Here is a 26,643-nt window from a genome sequence, read left to right as displayed (position 1 = left end):
AATCTTTTTTAAAAAAGAAAGTAAAAGGTTTTGGTCGACATTCCTAGGGAGCAATAAAGAATAGGAAGCTTCTTCCAGTGGAGCAGATGGGGTGGGGGGTTGGAGAAAGAGGGACACAGCAACCTAAATATATCTCTGGTACATGGAGCGGCCGGGCTTGAACTCAGCACTTCATGTTCTACCTGTTCTACCTCCTTGGCCTTGAAATGCAAAACCATTTTCATACGTAGCTGCTAGGTTGAAGGGTGAAGTCTTTAATTATAAATATTATAGCATTATTTTATAGAATACATTGGTAAAAAATGTCATTTAAAATGTATGTTCTTGGGAGCTGGGCGGTAGCACAGCGGGTTAAGCGCACATGGAGCGAAGCGCAAGGACCGGCGTAAGGATCCCCGTTCGAGGCCCCGGCTCCCCACCTGCAGGGGAGTCACTTCACAGGCAGTGAAGCACAGGTCTGCAGGTGTCTGTCCTTTTCTCCCCCTCTCTGTCTTCCCCTCCTCTCTCCATTTCTCTCTGTCCTGTCCAACAACAATATCAATTAACAACGACGATAAACAAGGGCAGCAAAAAAGAAAATTAAAAATAAGGGAGTCGGGCCGTAGCGCAGCAGTTAATCGCAGGTGGCACAAAGCTTATGGAGTGGCGAAATGATCCCGGTTCAAGCCCCGGGCTCCCCACCTGCAGGGGAGTCTCTTCACAGGCAAAGAAACAGGTCTGCAGGTGTCTGTCTTTCTCTCCCCTTCTCTGTCTTCCCCTCCTCTCTCCATTTCTCTCTGTCCTATCCAACAACAACACATCAAAACAACAATAACTACAACAATAAAACAAGGGCAACAAAAAGGGAAAATGAATAAATAAGTATTAAAAATAACATTTAAAATGTATGTTTTTAATCAAAAGTTAAATATTTGTGTATTGTCTTAAAAGCAGAAAAAGTGTATGAATATTGCAAGAGAAAAGATACTTTTAAAACATTTTGCTTCTGGTGGGGTAGATAGCATAGTGGTTATGCAAAGAGACTCCTGCCTGAGGCACCAAATTCCCAGGTTCAGTTCCCTACACTACCACCATAAGGCTTTATTCATTTATTTACTTATTTATTTATTTATAAAAAGGAAACACTGACAAAACCATAGAGCCTGTAGTCTTCTGCACTGTAGTGTGTGCTTACCCAGGTGTGCCACCACTCCCCCTATTTTTTTTGGAGGGGGGAGGGTGTTTGTTGTTGTTTATCAAAATACTGATTATCTCTGGGCATATAGTGGTGGAATGTCAAGCATGCAAGTCCTTTGTATAACCTTTATGCTATATCCCCATTTTATAAGTTTGTTTTGTTGATTTTTTTTTATTTTAATGAGTTACAACCAGAGCATTACTCTGGCATATGCAATGCTGGGGATGGAAATCAGGACCCCATGCTTTCTAGTCCAATGCTTTAACTGTGCCATCTTCTGGGACACCTTCCTTAAGTCTTTTTGCGAATTGAAATAGTCCATTAACAGGCTGGGAGGTGATGGATGCAGTGGCTTGAGTGTTGTGCTAGGAAGCATGAGGTCCTGAGCTCAGACCTTGCTGTCAAATGTGCCAGAGCCATCTCCTGGTGTGTGTCTATCCCCCCTTCTCCTGTTTGTAATGTTTTCTTGTTGTTTTGATTTGTTTTTTAAATAAGTTTTTTTAAATATCTATTTATTTCCTTCTTGTTTCCCTTTTTTTTTTTTTAATTGATGTTGTAGCTATTGTTGATGTCATCGTTGTTGGATAGGACAGAGAGAAATGGAGAGAGGAGGGAAAGACAGGGGGAGAGAAAGACAGACACCTGCAGACCTGCTTCAGTGAAGCGACTCCCCTGCAGGTGGGGAGCCGGGGGCTCGAACCGGGATCCTTATGCCAATTCTTGAGCTTCGAGCCACCTGCCCTTAACCCGCTGCGCTACCACCCAACTCCCTGTTGTTTTTTTTTTTTTAAGAGAAAGTACATTCATCTGGAATGTAGAGCACTGCTCCACGCCATGTTCCTAAGGGTGTGTGCTGTTTTCTCGGTGGCCTAGGTACTCCACAGCAAGTGGTGACTCAGATCATCAGAGGGCAGCCTGTGTCCACCGCCATCTCTGCCTCCAGTGCTGTCCCCTCGTCACCTGGGCAGAAAGCAATAGCTTCAGGAACGCCCACTGCAAGCCTGCCGTCTTCAGCCTCACATCCCCCTCGCCCCCAACAAGGACAGGTGAAACTGACCATGGCTCAACTCACTCAGCTGACGCAGGGCCACGTAAGTAATACGCTTTCGGTTTGTTATTTTCCCCCCGGAAGGCGGCGAGATCTGACGGTTAGATCTGTCAGGGTTAAGGCTGGGGCCTTCCACGTGTAGGTTCTCTGTGCCCCAGCCCCAGATAATTGTCGAGTCACTTCTAATTATTTTGATGAGCAAATTCTTTAATTCTTGTTCAACAAAATGTACTTATTTACTTTTTTTTTTTTTGCCTCCAGGGTTATCACTGGGGCTCAGTGCCTGCACTGTAAATCACTGTTCCTGGAGGCTTTTTTCCCCGTTTGTTGCCCTTGTTTATTGCTGTTGTTGTTACTATATATTGTTGTTATTGCTGTTGTTTGATAGGACAGAGAGAAATCGAGAGAGGAAGGGAAGACAGAGAAAGAGAGTCACCTGCAGACCTGCTTCACTGCTCACCACACACACACACAAGTGGGGAGCTGGGCTTGAATGAGGATCCTTAATGCAGGTTCTTGTGCTTCCCGCCATATGTGCTACCTCCCGCCCCCCTTTTTTTAATTATCTTTCTTTAGCTATTGCTTAGAGACAGGCAGAAATTGAGGGGACAGGGAAAGATTTATGTTGATATTAACAAGAGAGATGGTATAGAGGTAGAAATCAGAACATCATTCTGTCACGTACCATGCTAGGGATTGAACTCAGGACCTCGTGTTTCAGAATCCCACAGTTATCTACTGTGCTACCCCAGGCTGAAAATGTAATTTATTTTTTTTAATGGTGATTCTTGGACTGTCAAACACAAGTACTTCTTTCTCAAAACTAGAGTACAGTAAACCTCAATTGTCTAGAGTTCTTAGATCATAACGTATTGATGCTGAGGTGCTTAATTCATTTTAAAACACCTTATATTTTATTTATTTTGGATAGAGACAAAGAGAAATTAAGAGGAGGGGGAGATAAGGAGAAAGACAGAGACACCTGCAGCACTGCTTCACCACTTGTGAAGCTTCCCCCCTGCAGGTGGGGACCAGGGGCTTGAACCCAGGTCCTTGCATACTACAATGTATGCCATCAAACTGGTGCACCACCGTCCAGCTGCTAGTACACTTTTTATATTTATTTCTTTGTTTAATAGGAGAAACCGATTATGAGAGTGAGAAAGACAGCTGGAACCTCACTCTGGCATGTGTAGAGCTGAGCAGAGTCCAGACTTGACACGTGCAAGGTTACACTCTGCCAGTAGTGTTTGAATACAGTATGCTGCTTCCTTGTAAGATTCAGGATCAGGAATTCTTCCCAGTGTAATTAGTTGATTGAATCTAGTTCTCATCCAGATCCTAAGTGTTCATTTTTTAAAAAAACTTTATTTCTTTATTATTAGATAAAGACAGAAAGAAATGGAGAGAGCAAGAGGACATAGAGAGGGAGAGACAGAGAGACACCTGCAGGTTAGGATCAGGGATTGGAACCCGGGTTCTTGTACACCATAGTATGTGCGCTTAACCAGGTGCACCACCGCCTGGTCCCCTAAATGTACAATTTGGCACATTAACATTTCAGACTTATTTGGAACTGAAGATGTAGCTCAGTACTTACTTTGCTGAGCTTAATCACCTCCAGGTGATCCATTTGTCCTAAAGGTTGCAGTGTCAGACTTTTGATTGCAGGCTGTATTCCATGGAATACATATCCCATGACTTCTCTAGCCAGTCCTCTGTGGATGGGCATTTAGGCTCCTTCCACTGTTTGGCTCTTATGAACAGTGCAGCTGTGAACACAGGGGTGCATCTGTCTCTTCTGATTAGTGTTTGATTGTCCACTGGATAAATGCCCAAGAGTGGAATTGCTGAGTCATAAGGTAGTTCCATTTTTATTTATTTAAGGACTCTCCATTCCAGTTTTGCAAAGGGGTTGCACCAGTTTGCTAGCTTTGAAGTTCTTAGTTGGTAGTAAGAAGCAAATGAGATTGTTGTAAAGAGACCTCCCAGCTGTCTGGCTACTTGGAGAGGTTGGATTAAAACTCTGAATTGTTGATTTATGGTTTCCAACTAAACATCAATTCTTTTAAAATTAATGTTCTTATTTTACCTCCTTGTGCTATTACCCAGATATTTCAATATATATTTTCACTGTATCACTGGGTCTTTTCAACAGAAAAAGTAGTATACTTTGAACAGTTTGTCAAATCTGTTTTTTCTGTAGGGTGGCAATCAAGGTTTGACAGTAGTAATTCAAGGACAAGGTCAAACTACTGGGCAGTTGCAGTTGATACCTCAAGGGGTGACAGTACTCCCAGGCCCAGGTCAGCAGCTGATGCAAGCTGCAATGCCGAACGGTACTGTTCAGCGCTTCCTTTTCACCCCACTGGCGACAACAGCTACGACGGCCAGCACCACCACCGGCACCGCTTCCACCACGGCAGCAGGTAGTACTTGGGTCTTATCAGAAATGCCACCTCTTATTACCACAAGCTGTTTGGCTGAGAGAGGGAGAGGAGGACCAGTGCCCCCTGTCGGAGGATATGCCTGCCACAAGCCAGCGCGCTCAACAGCTGACTCAGTCGGTTTCATAAGCTCTCAACAGGCCTTGTTGTTCTTGTAAACTCTGTTATCACCACGCCCGGTAAAAAAATCTTAACCCACTACGCTACTGCCCAACTCCTGATTTTATTTATATTTTAATGAGAAAGAACTAGAGCATCACTCTGATACGTGTAATATCAAGAGATTAAAATCGGAACCTCATGCTTAAAAGAATCCAACTCTTTTTTCTCAGAGCCACCCCTCCATCCACCTAGGAAAGCTTTTCATTTTTTTTTTTAATTATTCTTATTTATTTATTTATTTTTGTTGCCCTTGTTTTATTGTTGTAGTTGTTGTTGTTGTTGGATAGGACAGAGAGAAATGGAGAAAGGAGGGGAAGACAGAGAGAGAGAGGGAGAGAAAGACAGACAGCTGCAGACCTGCCTGACTCCCGGAAAGCTTTTCTAAAACCTCAGTCTTTAATACTGAAATGCAGAATTCTTACCTCGAGATAAAACCCCTATAAGTTCTTTTTTTCTTTCTTTTTCGCTTCTTTTTTCTATTTATGAAATGGAAGTATTGACAAGACCATAGGGTAAGAGGGGTACAACTCCACACAATTCCCACCACCAGAACTCCGTATCCCATCCCCTCCCCTGACAGCTTTCCTATTCTTTATCCCTCTGGGAGTATGGACCCAGGGTCATTGTGGGATGCAGAAGGTGGGAGGTCTGGCTTCTGTAATTGCTTCCCTGCTGAACATGGGCATTGACAAGTTGATCCATACTCCCAGCCTGCCTCTGTTTCCCTAGTGGGGCAGGCTCTGGGGAGGTAGGGCTCCAGGACACATTGGTGGTGTCGTCTATCCAGGGAAGTCCGGTTGGCATCATGGTAGCATCTGGAAACTCATGGCTGAAAAAGAGTTAAGATATAAAGCAGAACAAATTGTTGCCTATTCATGAACATAAAGACAAGAATATTGCAGATGAAGATTTTGGAAAAATTTTGGAAAAAGCTCATAGGTCTATTTTAGGTATATTCCAAGGGGCCCATGACCCTACTGGTTTTTGCCTGAGATTGACATCTAAAATGCAGGTGACCTACGTTATTGTCTACATTATTGTATGGTCTCATATTTGGATAAAGAATGAGAAAGCTGCATCAGGAAAGAAAGTAGCTCCCAAATATGGGGAAAGTATTCGTATTTTTAACTGTAAACCCCATCGATTTGATCTGGGGCCCATAGTGAGCACAGCAGCCCATGTAACCACTGCTTCCCTATAGGTCTGAGCTGGCATTCTTTGATCACGGCTAGGAACATTCCAGGCTTCACTAATTATAGGACCCATCTTCCTCAGGTAGTAGGTAGAGTATGTTGCCTCACCTCCCTTAGGAAAATGGAACATTCCCTACCATTGTTGATCCACATTAAGGGCAAGGTCCTATAGGGGCCCACAAATGGGATCCATTATGTTGTTCCTCATAGAGATGACCAGTGACATTGGCAAGAGGGACAGGTCTGGGTCCATCATGTCTGTGGGAACCCTAAGTTCTTTAATATGGTCTTATGTTCTAAAATAATAGAAACATTTGATGTTTTCTTTTCACAGGTACAGGTGAACAAACACAGAGTAAATCATCACCCCCGACACAAGTACCACCAGCCAGTACTCTGCCACCAGCTCCGTCTTCAGGTGTGAACCCTCCAGAAGCCCAGCCACAGACTGCTCAGTCTCCAGTTCATCCCCAGTCCCAAACCCAGCCCAAATCGCCCGCTCATCCTGAAGTTCAGACTCAGCCTGAAGTTCAAGGCCAAACAACTGTTGCATCCCACACCCTTTCTGAAGCACAGCCCACCCAGGCACAGTCATCTAAACCCCAGGTTTCAGTACAGTGTCAACCTCAAAATAATACCCAAGGACAGTCTCCTACTCGCGTCCAAAGTCCACCCCAGACTCGAATCCATCCGTCCACTCCATCCCAGGTGTCTCCGGGACAGCAGTCCCAGGTTCAGACTTCAACCTCACAACCGATTCCAATTCAGCCACATCCATCTCTCCAGATACCTTCCCAGGGCCAGCCACAATCACAACCCCAGGTACAGTCATCAGCTCAAACTCTTTCATCAGGACAAACGTTAAATCAAGTTACTATTTCAGCCCCGTCCCGTCCTCAGCTACAGACACAGCAGCCACAGCCCCAAATCATTGCTGTGCCGCAGCTGCAACAAGTCCAGGTTCTCTCTCAGATCCAGCCCCAGGGTGCGGCTCAGATCCAGGCTCAGCAAGGTGGTGTGCCCCAGCAAATCAAACTGCAGTTACCTATTCAGATTCAGCAAAGCAACCCTGTGCAGACTCACCAGATTCAGAATGTGGTGACAGTGCAGGCAGCCAGTGTGCGAGAGCAGTTGCAAAGGGTTCAGCAACTCAGGGATCAGCAGCAAAAGAAGAAACAGCAGCAGATAGAAATTAAACGGGAACACACCCTCCAAGCTTCTAACCAAAGTGAAATCATTCAGAAACAGGTAAAGTCATTAAGTAAAAGCAGCATGTTCAGTAGATTAAAATATTGTGCTGTGCATTAGCTTTAGTGTTTGGTTGTGTTAGGTTTCTAAAACAAGACAAAAAACACTGCTGTTTCAATTTACATGCAGCACTAAATCGAACAAAGAATATTGAAGTAACTTCTGTGGTTTGCAGCTCTGGGTGCTTCTACAAAACTTGCTACATTGGGGGAACACTAAGACAGGAAGAATGAAGTTAGAAGTTTAAAGATTATTGGTATCAAACCTGAGAGTTTCATTCAGTTTTACAAGTCATTTCAAGCATCATAGCAGTTTTAAGTTATTTGCAAAAGTCTCATTCCTTGGTTTGCATGTAGACTAGACTAGGCAAATTATAGGCAGACTTAACTCATTTCATAGAAATTCCACTTTTTTGACGTTTGAAATGCTATTATTCCATAGCTTAAACATTAAGTATCACCTTAGTGAAAACAACTTCAGTGAGTTAGACTTCTTCTAGGTAAAATGGATTTGTGTGTATAATACCCTATAGCACTGCTAGGTAAAGTGGATTTGTGTGTATAATATCCTATAGCACTGCTGGGTAAAGTGGATTTGTGTGTATAATACCCTATAGCACTGCTAGGTAAAATGGATTTGTGTCTATAATACCCTATAGCACTGCTAGGTAAAGTGGATTTGTGTGTAGACTACCCTATAGCACTGCTAGGTAAAATGGATTTGTGTCTATAATACCCTATAGCACTGCTAGGTAAAGTGGATTTGTGTGTAGACTACCCTATAGCACTGCTAGGTAAAGTGGATTTGTGTCTATAATACCCTATAGCACTGCTAGGTAAAATGGATTTGTGTCTATAATACCCTATAGCACTGCTAGGTAAAGTGGATTTGTGTGTATAATATCCTATAGCACTGCTAGGTAAAATGGATTTGTGTGTATAATATCCTATAGCACTGCTAGGTAAAGTGGATTTGTGTGTATAATATCCTGTAGCACTGCTAGGTAAAGTGGATTTGTGTGTAGACTACCCTATAGCACTGCTAGGTAAAGTGGGTTTGTGTGTAGACTACCCTATAGCACTGCTAGGAACACTGGCTTTGCTGCTCATCGCTACTCAGGAGATGGCAGCTTTTGAGTGTCCCCAAGTTAGCACACCTGCATTCAGTTCTTGGGTGTCCATACAAATCACTTACCTCTTATAACTGTCTCCTCCTTAAATTTCCTCTCTCTTCAGCCACCCAAGATTATTGTAGTAATTAAACAAGGTCATATATGTACACGTCCTTTTCAGAAAGGAAAGGCATCTTAGACCTAAGATAATATTCTTATAAAGTTCATGTAATATGCTCAAATGTATTACTGTCAAGTACAGTGTATAAATACAGTACAATTGTGATATCTGTGTTTACCCTAACCTCTGCAAAGTGCTAGGCCATGAGGAGAATCTGTTAAGTCAGTGACCGGGAAGAAAGCATAGGGCTAGAGCCATGTCTTTGGAGAGAAATGATGACTAGTTTAAGCTTCCGACTGTATAGTGCTATAACTTTTTTTTTTTTGCCACCCAGGTTATGAGTGGGGCTTGGATCTATACTACAGATCCACTGCTCCTGGCAGCCATCCCCCCTTTTTTTCCTTAATATTTATTGATTCCCTTTTGTTGCCCTTGTTTTACTGTTGTAGTTATTACTGTTGTTATTGATATTGTTGTTGTTGTTGGATAGGACAGAGAGAAATGGAGAGAGGAGGGGAAGACAGGGGGAGAGACAGACAGACACCTGCAGACCTGCTTCACAACCTGTGAAGCAACTCCCCTGCAGGTGGGGAGCCGGGGGCTCGAACTGGGACCCTTAAGCCGGTCCTTGTGCTTTTGCACCACCTGCACTTAACCCGCTGCGCTACCGCCCGACTCCCTTTTTTTTTTTTTCTCTCTTTGACGGGACAAAGAGAAATTGAGAGGGGGGGGGGGATAAATACCAGCAGACCTGCTTTATTGCTCATGTAGCGACCCCTGCTGGTGGGGTGCCCTACCTTGCAGGCTGTTAGAAGTAAGTAAAGCAATGTTAAATCTTTAGCACAGTTCAGTAGGTAACGAGCATGTAGTTGGTAGAGACGCTGATAATGTTGATTGTATTAAAATTCTAGTGGCTCCTTAAGAAACACGTGTGTGCTCAGCTTCCTACTATTGCTATCTGTGGAACCGATCACAGTCACTATAAAACTTGTACTTTTGGATTTCTGTTTTGTCCTGAAGGTGGTGATGAAGCATAATGCTGTAATAGAGCATTTGAAGCAGAAAAAGACCATGACTCCAGCTGAGAGAGAAGAGAATCAAAGGTAGGATGGGGTGCTCGCAGCTCGGGAGCACAGGATCCCGTCGCGTGTTTATTCCGCACCAGCCTCTTCTCTTTAGCATGCATGCTCTGGGCGCTGTAACTTAGTATTTCATTAAATCTTCCTCGAACTTTTTAAGTGAGGCTGCTTGGCACCTATCACTGTTCGTTTGAATCACTCTTTGAAGCTCTCTGGTCACAGAAAGTTGATCCACTGCAGGAATATAGAAGCTGTCATGTCTTGATCCTTTCAGAATGAAATGTCCAGCATTACATGATTGTATATTTCTCTCTAGAATGATTGTCTGTAACCAGGTGATGAAGTATATTTTGGATAAGATAGATAAAGAAGAAAAGCAGGCAGCAAAAAAACGGAAACGTGAAGAGAGTGTGGAGCAGAAACGTAGCAAGCAGAATGCTACTAAGCTCTCTGCACTGCTCTTCAAACACAAAGAGCAACTCAAAGCTGAAATCCTGCGGAAGAGAGCACTCTTGGACAAAGATCTACAGATTGAAGTGCAGGTAAGAGAATGTCTGTGTCCCCCATTCAACATCTAATTTGATTTTGCCCTCAAATTTGCTTAAGATTAAAATTTTGGGGGTCGGGCGGTGGCGCAGTGGGTTAAGCGCACATGGCGCAAAGCGCAGGGACCTGTGTAAGGATCCTGGTTCCAGCACCCGGCTCCCCACCTGCAGTGGAGTCGCTTCACGGGTGGTGAAGCAGGTATGCAGGTGTCTATCTTTCTCTCCCCTCTCTCTCTGTCTTCCCCTCCTCTCTCTATTTCTCTCTGTCCTGTCCAACAACAAAGCAACATCAACAATGGCAATAATAACCGCAACGAGGCTGCAACAACTAGGGCAACAAAAAGGGGGAAAAAATGGCCTCCAGGAGCAGTGGATTCATGGTGCAGGCACCGAGCCCAGCAATAACCCTGGAGGGGGGGAAAAAAAAAAAGATTAAAATTTCACTTTTTGTTTCAAACCCCGGCTCCCCACCTGCAGGGGAGTCGCTTCACAGGCAGTGAAGCAGGTCTGCAGGTGTCTATCTTTCTCTCCTCCTCTCTGTCTTCCCCTCCTCTCTCCATTTCTCTCTGTCCTATCCAACAACGACAACAACAATAATAACTACAACAATAAAACAAGGGCAACAAAAGGGAATAAATAAATAAAATAAATATTTTTTTAAAAATTTCACTTTTTGTCTAGATTTATACTTTTCTACATAGAGTAGTAAGAGTGATGAGACTGTAGTTTAGTCTGTTTAAACAAGACAGATTTTATATCTAACAGTGAATTGCATTCTCTAAATTAACCACTCTGAGAATTTTATCTCTTGATTAAAACATTTTGAGATCTCTTTTGACAGTATCATTCATTGATTGACAGAGCCTTACCAAAAATAAATTAGGAACCAAGTTTCTTCATAAGAGAGAAATTATAAAGTAATGATGAAAGAATTTTAAAAAGGGTAACGGCAGGGGTAGTAGCATACTGGTTATGCAAAGAGACTCTCATGCCTGAGGCTCCATAGTCAAAGGTTCAGTCCCCTACACCACCGTAAGCCAGAGCTGAGCAGTACTCTGGTAAACAATATAAAATAAAAGTTAAAAAAATTTTTTTAAGTGTTCATTAAATAAGAATAAATTTGTTCCCTTACTTTTAATTAATTGATCCTGTTGATGCTGTTAATTCCTCCTCTTGTTTGAGGACATTACTGGAAGATGGTGGTACTCACTCTTAAATCATTAAGCTATCTCCCAGCCCTGTGTGTTCATTTATTTATGAAATAGGTAGACAGAGAGAGTCAGTATGGCATATGCTGCCCTGGAGATCTGGGTACCTCCTGAATCCAAGACTGTATCCACTGTGTCACCTCCTGGGCTGCAAGAAAATGTGGGTTTTTATATTTAAAGCGTAATGATTTTTTCCCTTACATATGAGAAGTACACTCTGAGAAATTGGCATGAGAGAGGGAGACACCTGCAGCACTGTGCAGGAAGCACCCCCGTACAGGTGGGGTCAGGGGTGTGAATATGTATCCTCGGGGCAGTTGGTCGCACAGTGGGTTGAATGCACATGGCAGAAAGCACATGGACCACTGGCGTAAGGATCCCGGTTCTAACCCCCGACTTCCAGACTGCGGGGGTGGGGGGTCACTTCACAAGTGGAGAAGTAGGTCTACAGGTGTGTCTTTCTCTTCCCCTCTCTGTCTTCCCCTCCTCTCTCTTGACTTCTCTTTCCTATCCAACAACAATAGCAGCTATACCAACAACAATACCAACAACAATAATAAACAGCAAGGGCAGCAAAAGAAAAAATATATATGGCCTCCAGAAGCAGTGGATTCATAGTGCAGGCACTGGGCCCCAGCGATAACCCTGGAGGCGCACGTACAAGTATGGTAACATATATATTATAAATTGCACCACTACTTCAGCCCCTAAAAATGTAGTGATTCTAATTTTTAGCTAAGTTTGTATTAGAAAATACCTAGGGAGTCGGGCGGTAGCTCAGCGGGTTAAGCGCACGTGGCACAAAGTACAAGGACCTGCTCAAGGATCCCAGTTCGAGCCCCCGGCTCCCCACCTGCAGGGGAGTCGCTTCACAGGCGGTGAAGCAGGTCTGCAGGTGTCTGTCTTTCTCTCCCCCTCTCTCTGTCTTCCCCTCCTCTCTCCATTTCTCTCTGTCCTATCCAACAACGACGACATCAATAACAATAATAATAATAACTACAACAATAAAAGAAGGGTAACAAAAAAAGGGAATAAATTTGATATTTTAAAAAAAGAAAAGAGGGAGTCAGGCAGCAGCACAGCGGGTTAAGCGCAGGTGGCGCAAAGCACAAGGACCCGCATAAGGATCCCGGTTCGAACCCCGGCTCCCCACCTGCAGGGGAGTCGCTTCACAGGCGGTGAAGCAGGTCTGCTGCAGGTGTCTATCTTTCTCTTCCCCTCTCTGTCTTCCCCTCCTCTCTCCATTTCTCTCTGTCCTATCCAACAACGACAACAACAATAATAACTATAACAATAAAACAAGGGCAACAAAAGGGAATAAATAAATAAAATAAATATTAAAAGAAAAGAAAATACCTCTACCAGTAGTCTTTTTTTTCTTCATGCAGCCTTAAGTTCTAGATATAGGAGTATACAGTCATTTCATTGTCACCATTTTCTAGTTATTGAGAGGGGCAAGGAGAGGGAGAATATATAGCCTATCTGGTTCTTTATCTCCTCTATCTTTTTCATACATATATAAAATCTTAACAAAGGTGAGGGTTGGGGGTCGGGCGGTAGCACAGCAGGTTAAGCACACATGGCCCGAAGTACAAGAACCAGCATAAGAATCCCAGTTCCAGCCCTGGCTCCTCACCTGCAGGGGAGTCGCTTCACAGGTGGTGAAGCAGGTCTGCAGGTGTCTGTCTTTCTCTCCCCCTCTGTCTTTCCCTCCTCACTCCATTTCTTTCTGTCCTATCCAACAACAATGACATCAGTAACATCAATGATAAAACATCAAAGGCAACAAGGGGGGGGGATCTTAAAAAAAAAAAAAAAGTGGGCCGGGAGATGGCGCTGTGTATAAAAGCGTTGGACTCTGAAGTGTGAGGTCCCAATCTCAATTCCCAGCAACACATGTACCAGAGTGATGTCTGATTCATGTTCTTTCTCTGTCTCTCCCCTTCTCATAAATAAAACCTTTTTTAAAAAATCGGATCAGCATAAGGATCCTGGTTCGAGCCCCCGGCTCCACAGGTGGTGAAAGGTGTCTGTTTTTCTCTCCCCCTCTCTGTCTTCCCCTTCTCTCTCCATTTTTCTCTGTCCTATCCAACAACGATGACATCAATAACAATAATAATAACCATAACAACAAGGGTCAAAAAGGGGGGGTTGCCTACAGCAGCAGTGGATTCACGGTGAAGGCATGGAGCCCCAGCAGTAAACTTGGAGGCTAAAAGAAGAAGAAAAAAAATATCTAAATGTCAATTTCATGTGTGAGGCTTTGAGATACCAGGTTCAATTCCTGCACCACCCTAAGCCACATCTGATCAAAGTCCTAAAGTTCCTATTTTCTTTAACATGTAGTTAAAATATCTCTATGACAGTCAGTGCGCCTAAAAGTGTTGACAGGTGTGGTATAGGAATGCCATGTCAGAATCATAGCAAAAATTTTAACTAAATGTCTCTCATTATAAGTAGAATGATAACACTGTATTGCCTTTGAATTGTCCACAGGAAGAACTCAAGAGAGACCTGAGAATTAGGAAAGAAAAAGACATGATCCAGGCTACAGCAGTAGCTGCCGCCACTCCCATGGTGCCACCTGCTCCCACAGCCCCGCCGCCGTCTCCTCCTCCTCCTCCTCCACCGCAGCATGCGGGCCCTCTGGCCACCGCCACTGCCACCGTGCCGATGGCTTCCCAGAAGAGGAAGCGGGAAGAGGACAGAGACTCGAGCTCAAAGTCAAAGAAGAAGAAAATGATTTCTACTACCTCAAAGGAAACTAAGAAGGACACAAAGCTTTACTGTATCTGTAAAACACCTTACGATGAATCTAAGTGAGTAGATCTCTCTGTGCTCGTGTTGATTTTCGTAAATGTGTAGTATTAAGTTGCCAGTTTTTAAGAAAATTTGTATATTGATAGCAGTGTAAATTATAATAGTTAACATGTAAATCAGACTAGTTAACAGTAAAGTTAATGTTTCCTTGGTGGTCTGGCATCTGATATTTCTCACGCTTGATAGAAGAAAGGTGAAAGTTTGTTGTGTCACATTCCCATCACCGGTGTTTCTCCGTCCTATCTTCTTCTGTCAAAAACAAGCTTTCTGCGGCTCCTCTGCTTTTTCCTCTTCTCTCTGGATTAAGTCCAAATTGATCAGTAAGACTACCTGGAGAATGAGCTGTGTTACTTTGATTGCCTCAGACGGAGGGTGTCCGTTTCCGAGATCTGCTCTCAGTCTTGGTCTGCGTCAGATGCTGTAGACTATGTGAATATGAATGGCGCAAGAGGCTTTAAGATTGACCCTGTATCTTATTGTTTGATTATAAAGAATTCTGTGTTTTGGTTTTGTTTTGTACTGAAATACTCTAATTTATTAAACACTTCTGCATAAGTTCTCACTTTTATATTGAAGACAAAACTGAGAAAAATTAGAAATGTATTGTTCCTTTCACCCATTAATCAGGTGTGGCACTCAGAAAATTGATAAGCGTGGCAGCTGGAAGCTGTTTTTGACAGTTGTGACTTGTATTTGGTAATAAATACAAGATGGGACACTAATTCACATATGGTTTTTTGTCATTATCATTCAAGTATGTATTTTACATCCATTTTAAGCATTTAAATGTAGTCCAGCTATTTTTTATTTCTAAATTAGCTGCAGTATTTTCCCTGTGATTAACTTTTTGATTGTGTTATTAAAAATGGCTTTATTTAGAATAGGGATGCTTAATGTCTACCTTAAGTAGATGCCTAATGAGTTTATAAAGTTGAATTGTGGTCTCTATAGTGACGTTGAAGTTGCAAGGTTGCCTCTGTTATCTTAGTGTATTTGTAAATACTAGATCATGACTTTGTTGGAAATGATACATAATATAAAAAGTGGAACCCTGTGAAAGAGATTTTTCCTATAGCCTAATACAAGTATACCTTGCTTTAAGCAGTCTATACTTAATGATTTCTAGAAAGAAAAGGGGGGGGGTTCTTTACCAGATCTGTTTATGGAATTTCTTTAAATAAAAATAGTCTTTAGGGCTATTTTTAGTATTCCTACCATAGAAATTCATGCCACAACACTTTTTTTCATAATACCTAGTGTATATGGGCTCATTATTTCATGGCTATTTCTTATTTTTCAGTTTGCCATTTTAAACATTTTAGTATATACCAGTTTCTGCAAGTCCCTGTTCAGGCTGGGATGAGTTAGTGTTTCTTCAAAGCATTTTGTATTTCCTCTTCCCAAACTAGGCTAGTTTGGGAATCCTGCCGGACATTGAGGTCCTGAGTTTCCTCCAGCCCCGTTTAGTAAAAGACTAACAAACACCTCACACATAGCCTCCTCACTTGTGACAGTGAACATCCCATGAGAATCGAAGTTCCAAGGAATTTATAGGATAGGCCTTCCTTTTTTTTTTTTTAATTTTTTTTTTCCCAGAGTGCTTCTCAGCTCTGGCTTAGGGTGATAAGTGGATTGAACCAGGACTTGGTATCCTTAGGCTTGAAAGTCTGCTTCCCTAACCATTATGCTATCTCTCCACCCCAACCATTTCTTTATGTTCATAAAGAAGGTTAGACTGAAGTTTGAGGGTTTATTCCATTCCTTTCAGTAACTACTAAATATCACCTCAGAAGCAGCAATAGTATCAACCATGCCAGTCTGATTCCCTATAATTCATGCTACTTTTTGCTATGATTCTGACATGGCATTCCTATACCACACCTGTCAACACTTTTAGACGCACTGATTGTCATAGAGATATTTTCATTTTGTCATTTGGATATTTTATTCAAATTGGTCATCACTGGGGCTTCACTACTCTGGAATGACAGATGCCTTTTTCAGATCGAGATAGACACAAAGTAGTAAAAAGAGATGGAAATCACAGCTCCAAAGCTTCCTTCAGTGCAGTGGGTCACACACTTGGCAAAGCAGCGCACTATCCAAGTGAGCTATGCTTCTTAGTGGAGACATCTCCCTCGGAGTTTGACATGGGTGGTGTGCACACACACAGACTATATATATATATATATATATATATATATATATATATATATATATATATATATATATATATATATATATATATATCACTGAAAATTAACCCTTGTCATGTCACCATTAAATCCCATTTTATTTAGAAAAATCGGTAGAAGTGAGACGTGCTCCTCCTCTTCATTCCATTCTGGCCGTTACCTTCCACACCTGCTGACATGCATATTTCCTTGTAGTGTCATTTCTGGTGTTTGCGCTTTGCTTGTTTTCACACTGACATTGTGAGATACATTTTCAAACCTATCTAAGAAACAGCCTCGAATTTGAAATGGCATCTGTGGAATAGGTTTGGCTTTGGTTTGTGCCTGCTACAGTTTTACACACATTCATCAAGAGGGAGAGACATTGCCATCAGTGTGTGTTTTCTGTTTTGTTTCTGTTTTTTTTCAAATTCCAGTATGTTTTTAAAGACTCATATTTCACTAAACAGTGTATTTGTTGCCATTAATGTGAGTGACTTTATGTTTCCACGTTTGACTGAGTGTCAGATGCTGTAGTTTGCTAGGGGTATAGAATGGTTGGATTCAGGATGTTAGCTGACTCATTGCAGAAAGTTATCCTGTAAGAAAGTGAATTAGGGCAGGGAAGACAGATTTAAGTACCATGCAGCTCAAAATGACAATTACATTGTCATTTTCATTGTGAATACTTTTAGGTTCTATATTGGCTGTGATCTTTGTACTAACTGGTATCATGGAGAATGTGTTGGAGTCACAGAAAAGGAGGCTAAGAAAATGGATGTGTACATCTGTAATGATTGTAAACGGGCACAAGAGGGCAGCAGTGAGGAATTGTACTGTATCTGCAGAACACCTTATGATGAGTCACAGTGAGTTTTGATAAGAGCATCATATTTAATAATTTAGGAAGACAAACTGCTCTGACTGCTTATTTATCTTAAAATAAAAAAGAAAGATTCTTCCTGCATATATTATACACTTACATTACAAACTCCCGATTTTTTTTTTCTCCTGTATCCTCTAACTCCCCTTCAAATTTTATGTTGCTTCAAAGTGAATGTTTTGAGATGCACTGGGGGAAAATATGGTTTAATGGTAGATTTTATTCTTCACTATGTAAAATAGAAATTAATGAGATTAAAATAGACTGACTTGTTTGGACTTTATCAGTTTGAAGTAGTGCTTTATTATAGGTTAGAAAAATACTAATTTGGGTACAAGCTCTGAGATGCTGTTAGTAGCTGTAGGGTTTGGAGCCCCCAGTTGGATGGGAGCTTCCCACTTGATAAGTTACTAGTTGAAAGATTTAGGGCTTTATTTTGTATTCAGCTTTAAAGTCAATTTGTTTCTCCCCTACCCCACCCCACCCCCCTTTTTATAAGGTTCTCCACTATTACACAGTGTTCTTAATAAAATGTTAATGCTTAATGTTCTTAACATCAGATACTAAATTAACACTTGGAATATTAATTTTTAGGAATATCAAGCCAATCACAATACTCAAACTATCTTATGTCTGAGGGCTAGAATATTTCTGAGTGCATGTCTTATTATTTCTAAAAAGTAAACTGTAAGTAATGTGATCCCATCGGTGTTAAACTCACATTTCCACTTTGGATCTTTCAGATTTTACATTGGCTGTGATCGGTGTCAGAATTGGTACCATGGGCGTTGCGTTGGCATCTTGCAAAGTGAGGCAGAGCTCATTGATGAGTATGTCTGTCCACAGTGCCAGTCAACAGAAGATGCCATGACAGTGCTCACACCACTTACAGAGAAAGATTATGAGGGGTTGAAGAGGGTGCTCCGTTCCTTGCAGGTGAGGAACCATTCTGTGCAAGGCATTTACAGATGAGATTGAATTGTGTGACTTTGGAAACCCCCCTGGGTTCTACTTTCCAGCCGTAGAGTACGTCACTTTTTCCTGATTATCAACTGTGTGGTGGCATAGGCTCCACAGATTTGAGCCTTTCACACACCAGTGCCAGGTGGTTGGCCATATCCACAGGTTCACTCAACTATAACTTATGCACTGCGCTTAGTTTAAAAGACTTTTAAAATAGTTATCAGGGGGTCAGGTGGTAGCACAGTGGGTTAAGTGCATATGGCATGAAGTGCAAGGACCAACGTAAAGATCCCAGTTTGAGCCCCCAGCTGGCTCCCCACCTGCAGGATGGTCGCTTCACAGGCGGTGAAGCAGGTCTGCAGGTGTCTGTCTTTCTCTCCCCATTTCTCTCTGTCCTATCCAACAACAACAGCAATAACTACAACAATAAAACAACAAGGGCAACAAAGGGGGAAAAAGTAGCCTCCGGGAGAAGTGGATATGTGGTGCTGGCACCGAGCCCCAGCAGTAACCCTGGAGGGAAAAAAATAAAAATAAATAAATAAGAAGAATTATCAGTGAGAGAAAGAGAACCAGAGCATCACTCTGGACTCTGAAGGGGAATCAATTCAGGACCTTATGTTTCCAAGACCTGTTGCACTACTTCCTGGCTTGCATATACTTAAGAAAAGAATTTTACCTTACCACCATAGAATGAAAACCAGTGTGATTAAATTCTAGTGAGAAACAAATCCTTATCTAAAGCTTTGAACCAAAAAACTTCCCTCTGAAACTAAAGATAAAAAGGTGGGTGTGACTTCTAAGTTTGGCAAGTACTGGAAATGAATTGCTATCAAGTCCTAGGTACTACTTTGTCCTGTTGTAGCTATAATGAGAACACTGCTCTGTGTGGTGTTACTTCATGCCACATCTTTGTTACTCATCAGCCTGCCATTCCACACTCTGATCCCAGTTTCACAGGCATACCCATAGTGCCAGCATCTTGCAGTTGGTCCAGCATCACTAGCGACCAGAGTACACATTTCTTGACGCGTTCATTACCACTGCTATACTACTGGAGTCCTGAGACAACTCTGTGAGAACTGTTGCTTTATAGTTTATATGAGATAATCCATAGTGAGCAAAATATCTTCAAGTATAAGGAACTTTATATTACTAGACTTGGTGGTCAGAGAGAGAGAGCTCACGTTGACCTTGCTGTGTGTGTAGCCCAGCTAAGAGGTGCTATGGTGTTGAAGGAAATTCCAGTGAGGTGCTCTCCCTCTCTCTCTGTCTTCACTACAAAGCACTGCAGGACTATCAGAATTACACTCATGCAAGGTCCCCAACTCCACGAAATAATACCGATAATAAAAAGGATAAAATGGATGTTTTGTGTGGTCAGTAGATACAGCATTGGACTCTGAAGCATGTTCACCCGACCGCAGCAGATACGCCAGAGTAATACTCTGGTTCTCTTTCCCTCCTCCTGCTTCTTCCTGATAAATAAATAAATCTTTTATTTTTGGAATTTTACGATTGATTGGCATAATGACATTACTGGGGGACTGAAATGGACTTCCTGGGGCTAGGCACTGGTGCACCCTGTCCCCATGTTCAGGGATCACAGTTCAAGCCCTTGGTTCCCACTAGCAAGGAGGCTGCTTCCCAACTGGGGAAGCGTTTCTACAGGTGTCTTTGCCCCTTTCCTCTCAATTTCTGTCTCTATTAAAATAAGAAATAAGTTCAGATCGAGACTTCCAGGACAGAGCAGTGGTGGCCTAATCTCAGCAAATTGGCTGTCCTCTAGAAAACAAATACTCCAACAAAATACTTTAATGAATTTCACTGGAGCACAGCTGGGGTGGAAGCATTGCCTTTTAGTTTGACAGTTGCCTGTGGACATCCAGAGGGGGGAAGAGAAAAAGTTGAGCATAAACACTGGACTGCATTGCCAGTGTGCATCACGTTTGTGTTTGCTTCAAATCCATGAGGATTTGAAGAGCCCATGTAGAACTGCTGGCACTCTTGAGTGAACCCCAGGGACATCAGGGGAACCAAGAACCAAATATTGCACCTCTGACAGCGGGAAGCTAGCCAACTTGTAAAGGATCCCAGCTGCCCTGGAGCAAGAAAAGTGACTTTGGGAGTCAGGCTGTAGTGCAGTGGGTTAAGCACACATGGCACAAAGCGAATGGATCAGCGTTAAGGATCCCGGTTCGAGCCCCTGGCTCCCCACCTGCACTGCACTGGTGTAGCTTCACAGGCGGTGAAGCAGGTCTATAGGTGTCTGTCTTTCTCTCCCCCTCTGTCTTCCCCTCCTCTCTCCATTTCTCTCTGTCCTATCCAACGACAACAACAATAAAAAAACAAGGGCAACAAAAGGTAAAAATAAATAAATTAAAAACCAAGTGACTTTAATTTCATAGCACCTGGTAAGTGCACACAGTACAATGCAAAAGGATCCAGGTTCAAGCCACTCATTCCCACCTGCAGGGGAAAGTGTCTTGAGTATTGAAACAGTGCTGCAAGTGTGGCTCTCCCTCTCTTATCTCCCCCTTCCTTCTCTGCCAACATGTAGGTAAATGGTTCTCGCTCATTCTCTCCCGCACCCCCGGCTCACATACACTCCAACATGTGGGTCTTCTCAGTTTTCTTGAGTCAAATTTTTAAAATTCCAGGGGGCTGGGAGGAGCAGAAGCTAGTGCCACCTGCTGACCAACAACAGCAGAAATCAAACTTAGCAGGGTGAAACTAGGAGGATGGTGGCACATCCAGCCGGGAAACCGGAGAAAGTATTAAAGAAATACAGTACTCTCAACTCAATATAAAGAAGTCTCTTAAAGAAATCCATGGCTATGGGATAGGGGTAGATAGCATAATGGTTACGCAAAGAGACTCTCATGCCTGAGGCTCCAAAGTCCTAGGCTCAAAACCACCACAAGCCAGAGCTGAGCAGTGCTCTGGTAAATGGGAAATTATATATTATATGTATATATCCATGAATTCAAAGCTTTACTTAATAGGGAAATAGAAAACCTGTAAACAGAGCTGTGTATGTGTGAAAGGCACTCTGAATGCACCCCAGTCTTTGATAGTGCGTCAGGAAAGTGAGCTTACCTATGCAGAAGATGACAAATCAAAGACAAAATGACCATATTCTTTGGCTTCAAAGTAGAAGAAAAAAGGTTCTCAAAAAATGAAGCAAATCTCAGAACCACAGGGGTCTTAGAGAAAAAAAGGGGGGTAGCAGAAGCCATATTCAAAGAAATAATACAACAACTTCCAGATCTGTGGTTAGGATGTAGATATTCAGGGATCAACTCCCAAATTCCTGAACCCAAACAGATGTGCACAATGACCTCATAATAAAACTGTCAGCAGTCAGGGATAGGATGAGGCCATAGCATGAAGACCTTGACGCTTGGACGCTCCAGAGTTCCATAAGCCAGAACTCAGTGGTGTTCTGGTAAACAAGCAATGACAGCAAAGTCTAAGACAAAGAAAAGTTGGCGATTTTCTAGCTATTGGGTGTGGGGTGTGACTTTTAGAGACAGAATGTTCAGAATTGCATCAGACTTTTCGGCAGGAGCCGTGGAGGGCCTGGAGTGAGTGGGGTGACTTATTCAAGGTATTAAGAGACAAAAACTACCAGATATATAAAACGGCAGGAGTTAGTGGTTATCAGACCTACCTTGCAAGGGTTACTCAGAGGAGCGCCACAGAGAAGGAAACTAGACATGTTGACCCCTCAGTGAGGTAATGGAGACACAGAGCAATGGGAATACGGAGCGAATTTACAGGATCAAAGAGGAGGAAGAGAAGGGCAGATGTTGCTCCAGCAAAGAACAGCAACACCACAACAGTTTTAAGTCTCTCAGACAGCAGGATGGTGGCCCACCCGGTTCATTCACATCGCACCACGCAAGCACCTGAGTTCAGCCCAGTCCCACCTGCAGGGGAGCAGTGCTGTAGGTGTCTCTGTCTTCCTCTGTCCTCTCAGTCTCCTTGTCTCTCTCCAAAAGAAAGAAATAAAAGCATTTTTAAAAAGAGACTCTTAGATGTGTGTATTTTACATGATACCCTACGTTTGCATTTGACACACTTCCATGCATACAGTCTTGTATTTCTCTTTAAATGATGTCACGTTGTCCCTAGTACTTTCTTAATGTTTCCGACAATTTTTCTGTTTTCCCCATCCTTCTTACTCTGTTTCAACACCTAAGTTCTTTAATCTGATGCTCATTTCTAACATTGTTTGCTCCGCTGTGTTCCTGCACAGAGTCATGCCAGTAACAGTTCTTACTTACTTTTTGACTCAGTGCCACCTTCAGACACCTGCTTCTCTCTTTAGCATGCATATTTTATTTGTCATGTTTTTTACATGAGTTAGCATTAATTTAGAAATACACTACCGCTCCACCTTGCAGCAAGTATTTTAAAAATAATTTGATATAAGTAAAGGTTTGCAAGACAAGTTTATTTTTTAGTTTGTTTCCAGAGCCCTGCTCAGCTCTGGCTTAAGTTGGTGTGAAGGATTGAACGTGGGAGCTCAAGAGCCTCGGGCAGAGTGTCTCTTTGCAGAACCATTCTCCTATCTTTGCCACCAGCAGTATTTTATATTTATTTATTCCCTTTTGTTGCCCTTGTTTTATTGTTGTTGTTATTGATGTCATTGTTATTGGATAGGACAAAGAGAAATAGAGTGAGGAAAGGAAGACAGAGAAGGAGAGAAAGACACCTGCAGACCTGCTTCACCGCCTGTGAAGTGACTCCCCTGCAGGTGGGGAGCGAGCGGCTCGAACCGGGATCCTTAAGTCCGTCCTTGGGCATTGCACCATGTGCGCTTAACCTGCTGTGCTACCGCCCGACTCCCATATATTCCACTTTTGTACTATGTACAGTGAATGAGATGATTTTCACGGGACAAACAATTGGTAAAGTTCTTCAGATCTTTGTGTTCAAGGACTGTTAGTGCTGTAGCTTATATCTGATAATAAATGATGGGCATTTCTCTGGAAAACAAATTCTGAATAGTTTCTCATATATAAACTTATAAAACACACACTCTCACAACTCAGCCAAACTGTGGTTAAGACTTTGTGAAACCTATGTTGGTTTTCCCAGCTAGGGGATGAGGGGATGGAACAGCTAACGGTGGGGGAAGTGTGGACCTGTACTTTTAGAGTCTTGTGGCTTTATAAGCCTTTAAATCACTTCATTAAAAAAAAAAATGGGTCAGGCGGTGGCGCAGTGGGTTAAGTGCATGTGGCACAAAGCGCCAGGACCGGCACAAGGATCCCGGTTCGAGCCCCCGGCTCCCCACCTGCAGGGGAGTCGCTTCACAGGCGGTGAAGCAGGTCTGCAGGTGTCTATTTTTCTCTCCCCCCTCTCTGTCTTCCCCTCCTCTCTCCGTTTCTCTCTGTCCTATCCAACAACAACAACATCAATAGCAACAACAATCATAACTACAAGGGCAAAAAAAAGGGAATAAATATTTTTAAATATATATATATATATGAGGTGGGAGGGGGGAAATGATCCAACGTCTATGGAGACAGTCTCAGAATATAAGAACTGAACCTACTGTGTGGAACAGCAATTCTGATTCTCCTGGGCGTGTATCCAAAGGAAGAAGACGTCTATATGAAGAAACCTACATAATCTGTGTTCATAGCAGCATGACTTGTGATGGCCTGACCTTGAAAGAAATCCAAATGCCCAGCCAGCAGATGAGTGGCTAAGAAAGTTGTGATCCAAATATATGACAGAATACTCAGCAGCTATTAAACATATAGTCATTTCATCTTGGAAAAAGCTGGAAGGAATCATGTTAAATGATAGAAGCTAAAAAGAAGGGTGAATAATGGGTGTCTTACTCAAAGGAGGAATTTAAGAGACAGGGATATACAGGGAAAACACAAAGTAAAACTTAGAGCAGCTGTGGTAAATTGTACCAAAGCAAAGAACTATGGGTAAGGAGGGTTAGGAGAGGATTGAAAATGACTTTGGATCCTGATGGGTGATGGTGGAAAAGGGTCTGACTTGGGGGTGTTTTATAGACACCTGTCACCAGGAGGTGACCAACTATCCCCAGTGTGTCAGTAACTGTAGCCTCACCCCCCCCCCATGCAAAAAAATATATATCAACGGAGTTGGGCGGTAGCGCAGCGGGTTAAGCGCAAGGACCAGCGTAAGGATCCTGGTTTGAGCCCCCGGCTCCCCACCTGCAGGGGTGTCACTTCACAAGCAGTGAAGCAAGGTCTGCAGGCATCTGTCTTTCTCCCCCCTCTGTCTTCCCCTCTTTCCATTTCTCTGTGTCCTGTCCAACATCGACAACATCAGTAACAACAAAAAAACAAGGGCAACAAAAGGGAACAAGTAAATATTTTTTAAAAATTCACCATACCCAGTGGTCTGTCTTCCCGAATTATTTTTTTTTAATTTGTTATTTGACAGGACAGAAATTAAGAGGGGAGGGGAAAGCAGAGAGGGACAGAAATCGACACCTGCAGCACTGTTCCACCACTTGTGAAGCTTAACCCCCACCCCACCCCACCCCCGCCCCAAAGGTGAGCACCAGGGACTTGAACCCAGGTCCTTGTGCACTGTAATGTGTTTATGACCACAATAAGGGCAACAAAAGGGAAAATAAAACAAATCAGAATAAAATATGCAGCCAGGAGTCAGGGCGGCAGTGCAGCAGTTACACACATGGTGCCAAGTGCAAGGACCAGGGTAAGGATCTCGGTGGGTGGGAGCCCCCTGCTCCCCACCTGCAAGGGGGGTTGCTTCACAAGCGGTGAAGCAGCTCTGCAGGTGTTTAATCTTCGTCTTCCCCTCCTCTCTCGATTCCTCTTTGTCCTATCTAACAACAATAACAGCATCAGCAAAATGGCCTCCAGGAACAGTGGATTTATAGTACACAGAGCCTCAGCAATAACCCTGGAGGCAAAAATTGTGTGTGTGTGTGTGTTTGTGTGTATTATATACAGACAGGTGTTACACAGCTAGTAGTGCACATACTTTTACAGTGTACAAGGACCCAGGTTCAAGCCCTTTCCCCATCTGCAAGGGGAAGCTTCATGAGCAGTGAGGTGGGCTGCTGGTTTCTGTCCCCCTTGCAGCTCTCTGTCTCTATCCAAAACAAATAAGTAACATTTTAAATATATAATAGATACGAAAAATATAGTATTTCCACCCAATGATGATGCTTCCTTTTTTTCCCTAATAGGCCCATAAGATGGCATGGCCTTTCCTTGAACCAGTAGACCCTAACGATGCACCCGACTACTATGGTGTCATTAAGGAGCCTATGGGTAAGTTTAATGTGGAACCTTTCATAAGTTTCAACAAATACATTATTTCTCACTCATAAAGTTGATACTTCATGAGGATATGCTACGCAAAGCTGGTGGTAGTATGAATTGGTTTAGTTACTTTGAAGGATAAATTGGAGACATTAATGTTATGAGTGTACATACCCTTAGACCTAGTGGTTTTATTTTTTAGGGTTTACATGTGTATAAATATGTTGTTCCTCAGAGCCATATTGACAGCTACAAAAAGGACTGGAAAAGAAATACTTCTTTATCCCTGCCTGCCTGCCTTCCCCCCCCCCCTTCCTTTTTTTCCAGGGCCCTGCTTCAATGTGGTTTATAGTGCTCAGAATTGAACCTAGTACTTTTGGCAACTCAGGCATGAAAGTCTTTGCATAGCTGTTATACTATCCCCTCAGCCCTGGGAAAGAAGTGAATAGCTGTTAGTGGAACAGTAGCTAAATTGAATGAAGCAGTGAGCAGGTTAGATTCTGTCTTGTCTAGCCTGTCACTTGTTCATCTTTTCCAGCAGGAAAACTAATCTGATGACCCCATGCTGCGACTGAGGAAAATATAGCCTCATTTCCCAGGGGTAAAAATTATTAAATAATAGCTACAAGTACTTTTACTAAGATAAAACTGCTATCGGTAATTATATTAAATAGTTTTCTATCTGTAAAATTATAAATATCAATAACTACATACTGTAAACCAACAATCCTCCCAAGAACAAAAGAAATCATAAAAATTAGAACAGATAAAAGGCTCCAAAATTGGGAAGGCGTTAGCTGATGACAGGACCCCAAAGCAGGCTGGCATGACACGCGCCTTCCTGTGTCGTCGACCCCCAAGGCATAATCTAGTGACTGCAGCATCGGGATTCCATATTTAACCACAACTTTTTTATCTGTTTTAAATTACTTGATTTTATTCATTAACAAGAAAGAAGCTGTGGAACTATTCTAGCTTATACAGTGCCAGGGATCAAACTTGGGATTTTGCTCCGAAGTTCAGTGCTCTAGCCAGTGTGTCACCTCCCAAAATTATTATTATTAGCTAGAGAGAGAGAGAGAGAGAAGAATTGAGAGCAGAGGGGAGATAGGGAGAAAGCTAGAAACCTACCAGACCTCCTTCGCCTCTTGTGCAGCACTGCAGGTGGGTCACTT

General features: G+C 42.7%; 1 protein-coding gene across 16 annotated transcripts in view; it reads left to right on the top strand.

Moving 5' to 3' along the window:
- Positions 1–26,643, top strand: part of BPTF (bromodomain PHD finger transcription factor) — a 133,151-nt gene that overhangs the window by 95,786 nt on the left and 10,722 nt on the right. For 8 of the 16 annotated variants that reach the window (XM_060202593.1, XM_060202594.1, XM_060202599.1 and 5 more), the window contains 9 exons: positions 2,051–2,268; positions 4,432–4,654; positions 6,362–7,275; positions 9,528–9,610; positions 9,903–10,128; positions 13,836–14,158; positions 17,029–17,202; positions 17,960–18,152; positions 25,393–25,477. In XM_060202593.1, the coding sequence (XP_060058576.1) occupies positions 2,051–2,268; positions 4,432–4,654; positions 6,362–7,275; positions 9,528–9,610; positions 9,903–10,128; positions 13,836–14,158; positions 17,029–17,202; positions 17,960–18,152; positions 25,393–25,477 (2,439 nt within the window). The remainder of the gene's footprint in view (positions 1–2,050; positions 2,269–4,431; positions 4,655–6,361; positions 7,276–9,527; positions 9,611–9,902; positions 10,129–13,835; positions 14,159–17,028; positions 17,203–17,959; positions 18,153–25,392; positions 25,478–26,643) is intronic. The other 8 variants (XM_060202604.1, XM_060202600.1, XM_060202597.1 and 5 more) reach the window with 3 other exon arrangements.

This window comes from Erinaceus europaeus, chromosome 12 (genome assembly GCF_950295315.1).
Source record: "Erinaceus europaeus chromosome 12, mEriEur2.1, whole genome shotgun sequence".
NCBI lineage: Eukaryota > Metazoa > Chordata > Mammalia > Eulipotyphla > Erinaceidae > Erinaceus > Erinaceus europaeus.
The sequence above is the reverse complement of the archived record's forward strand: the minus strand, read 5'-3'. Positions and strand labels throughout refer to the sequence as shown.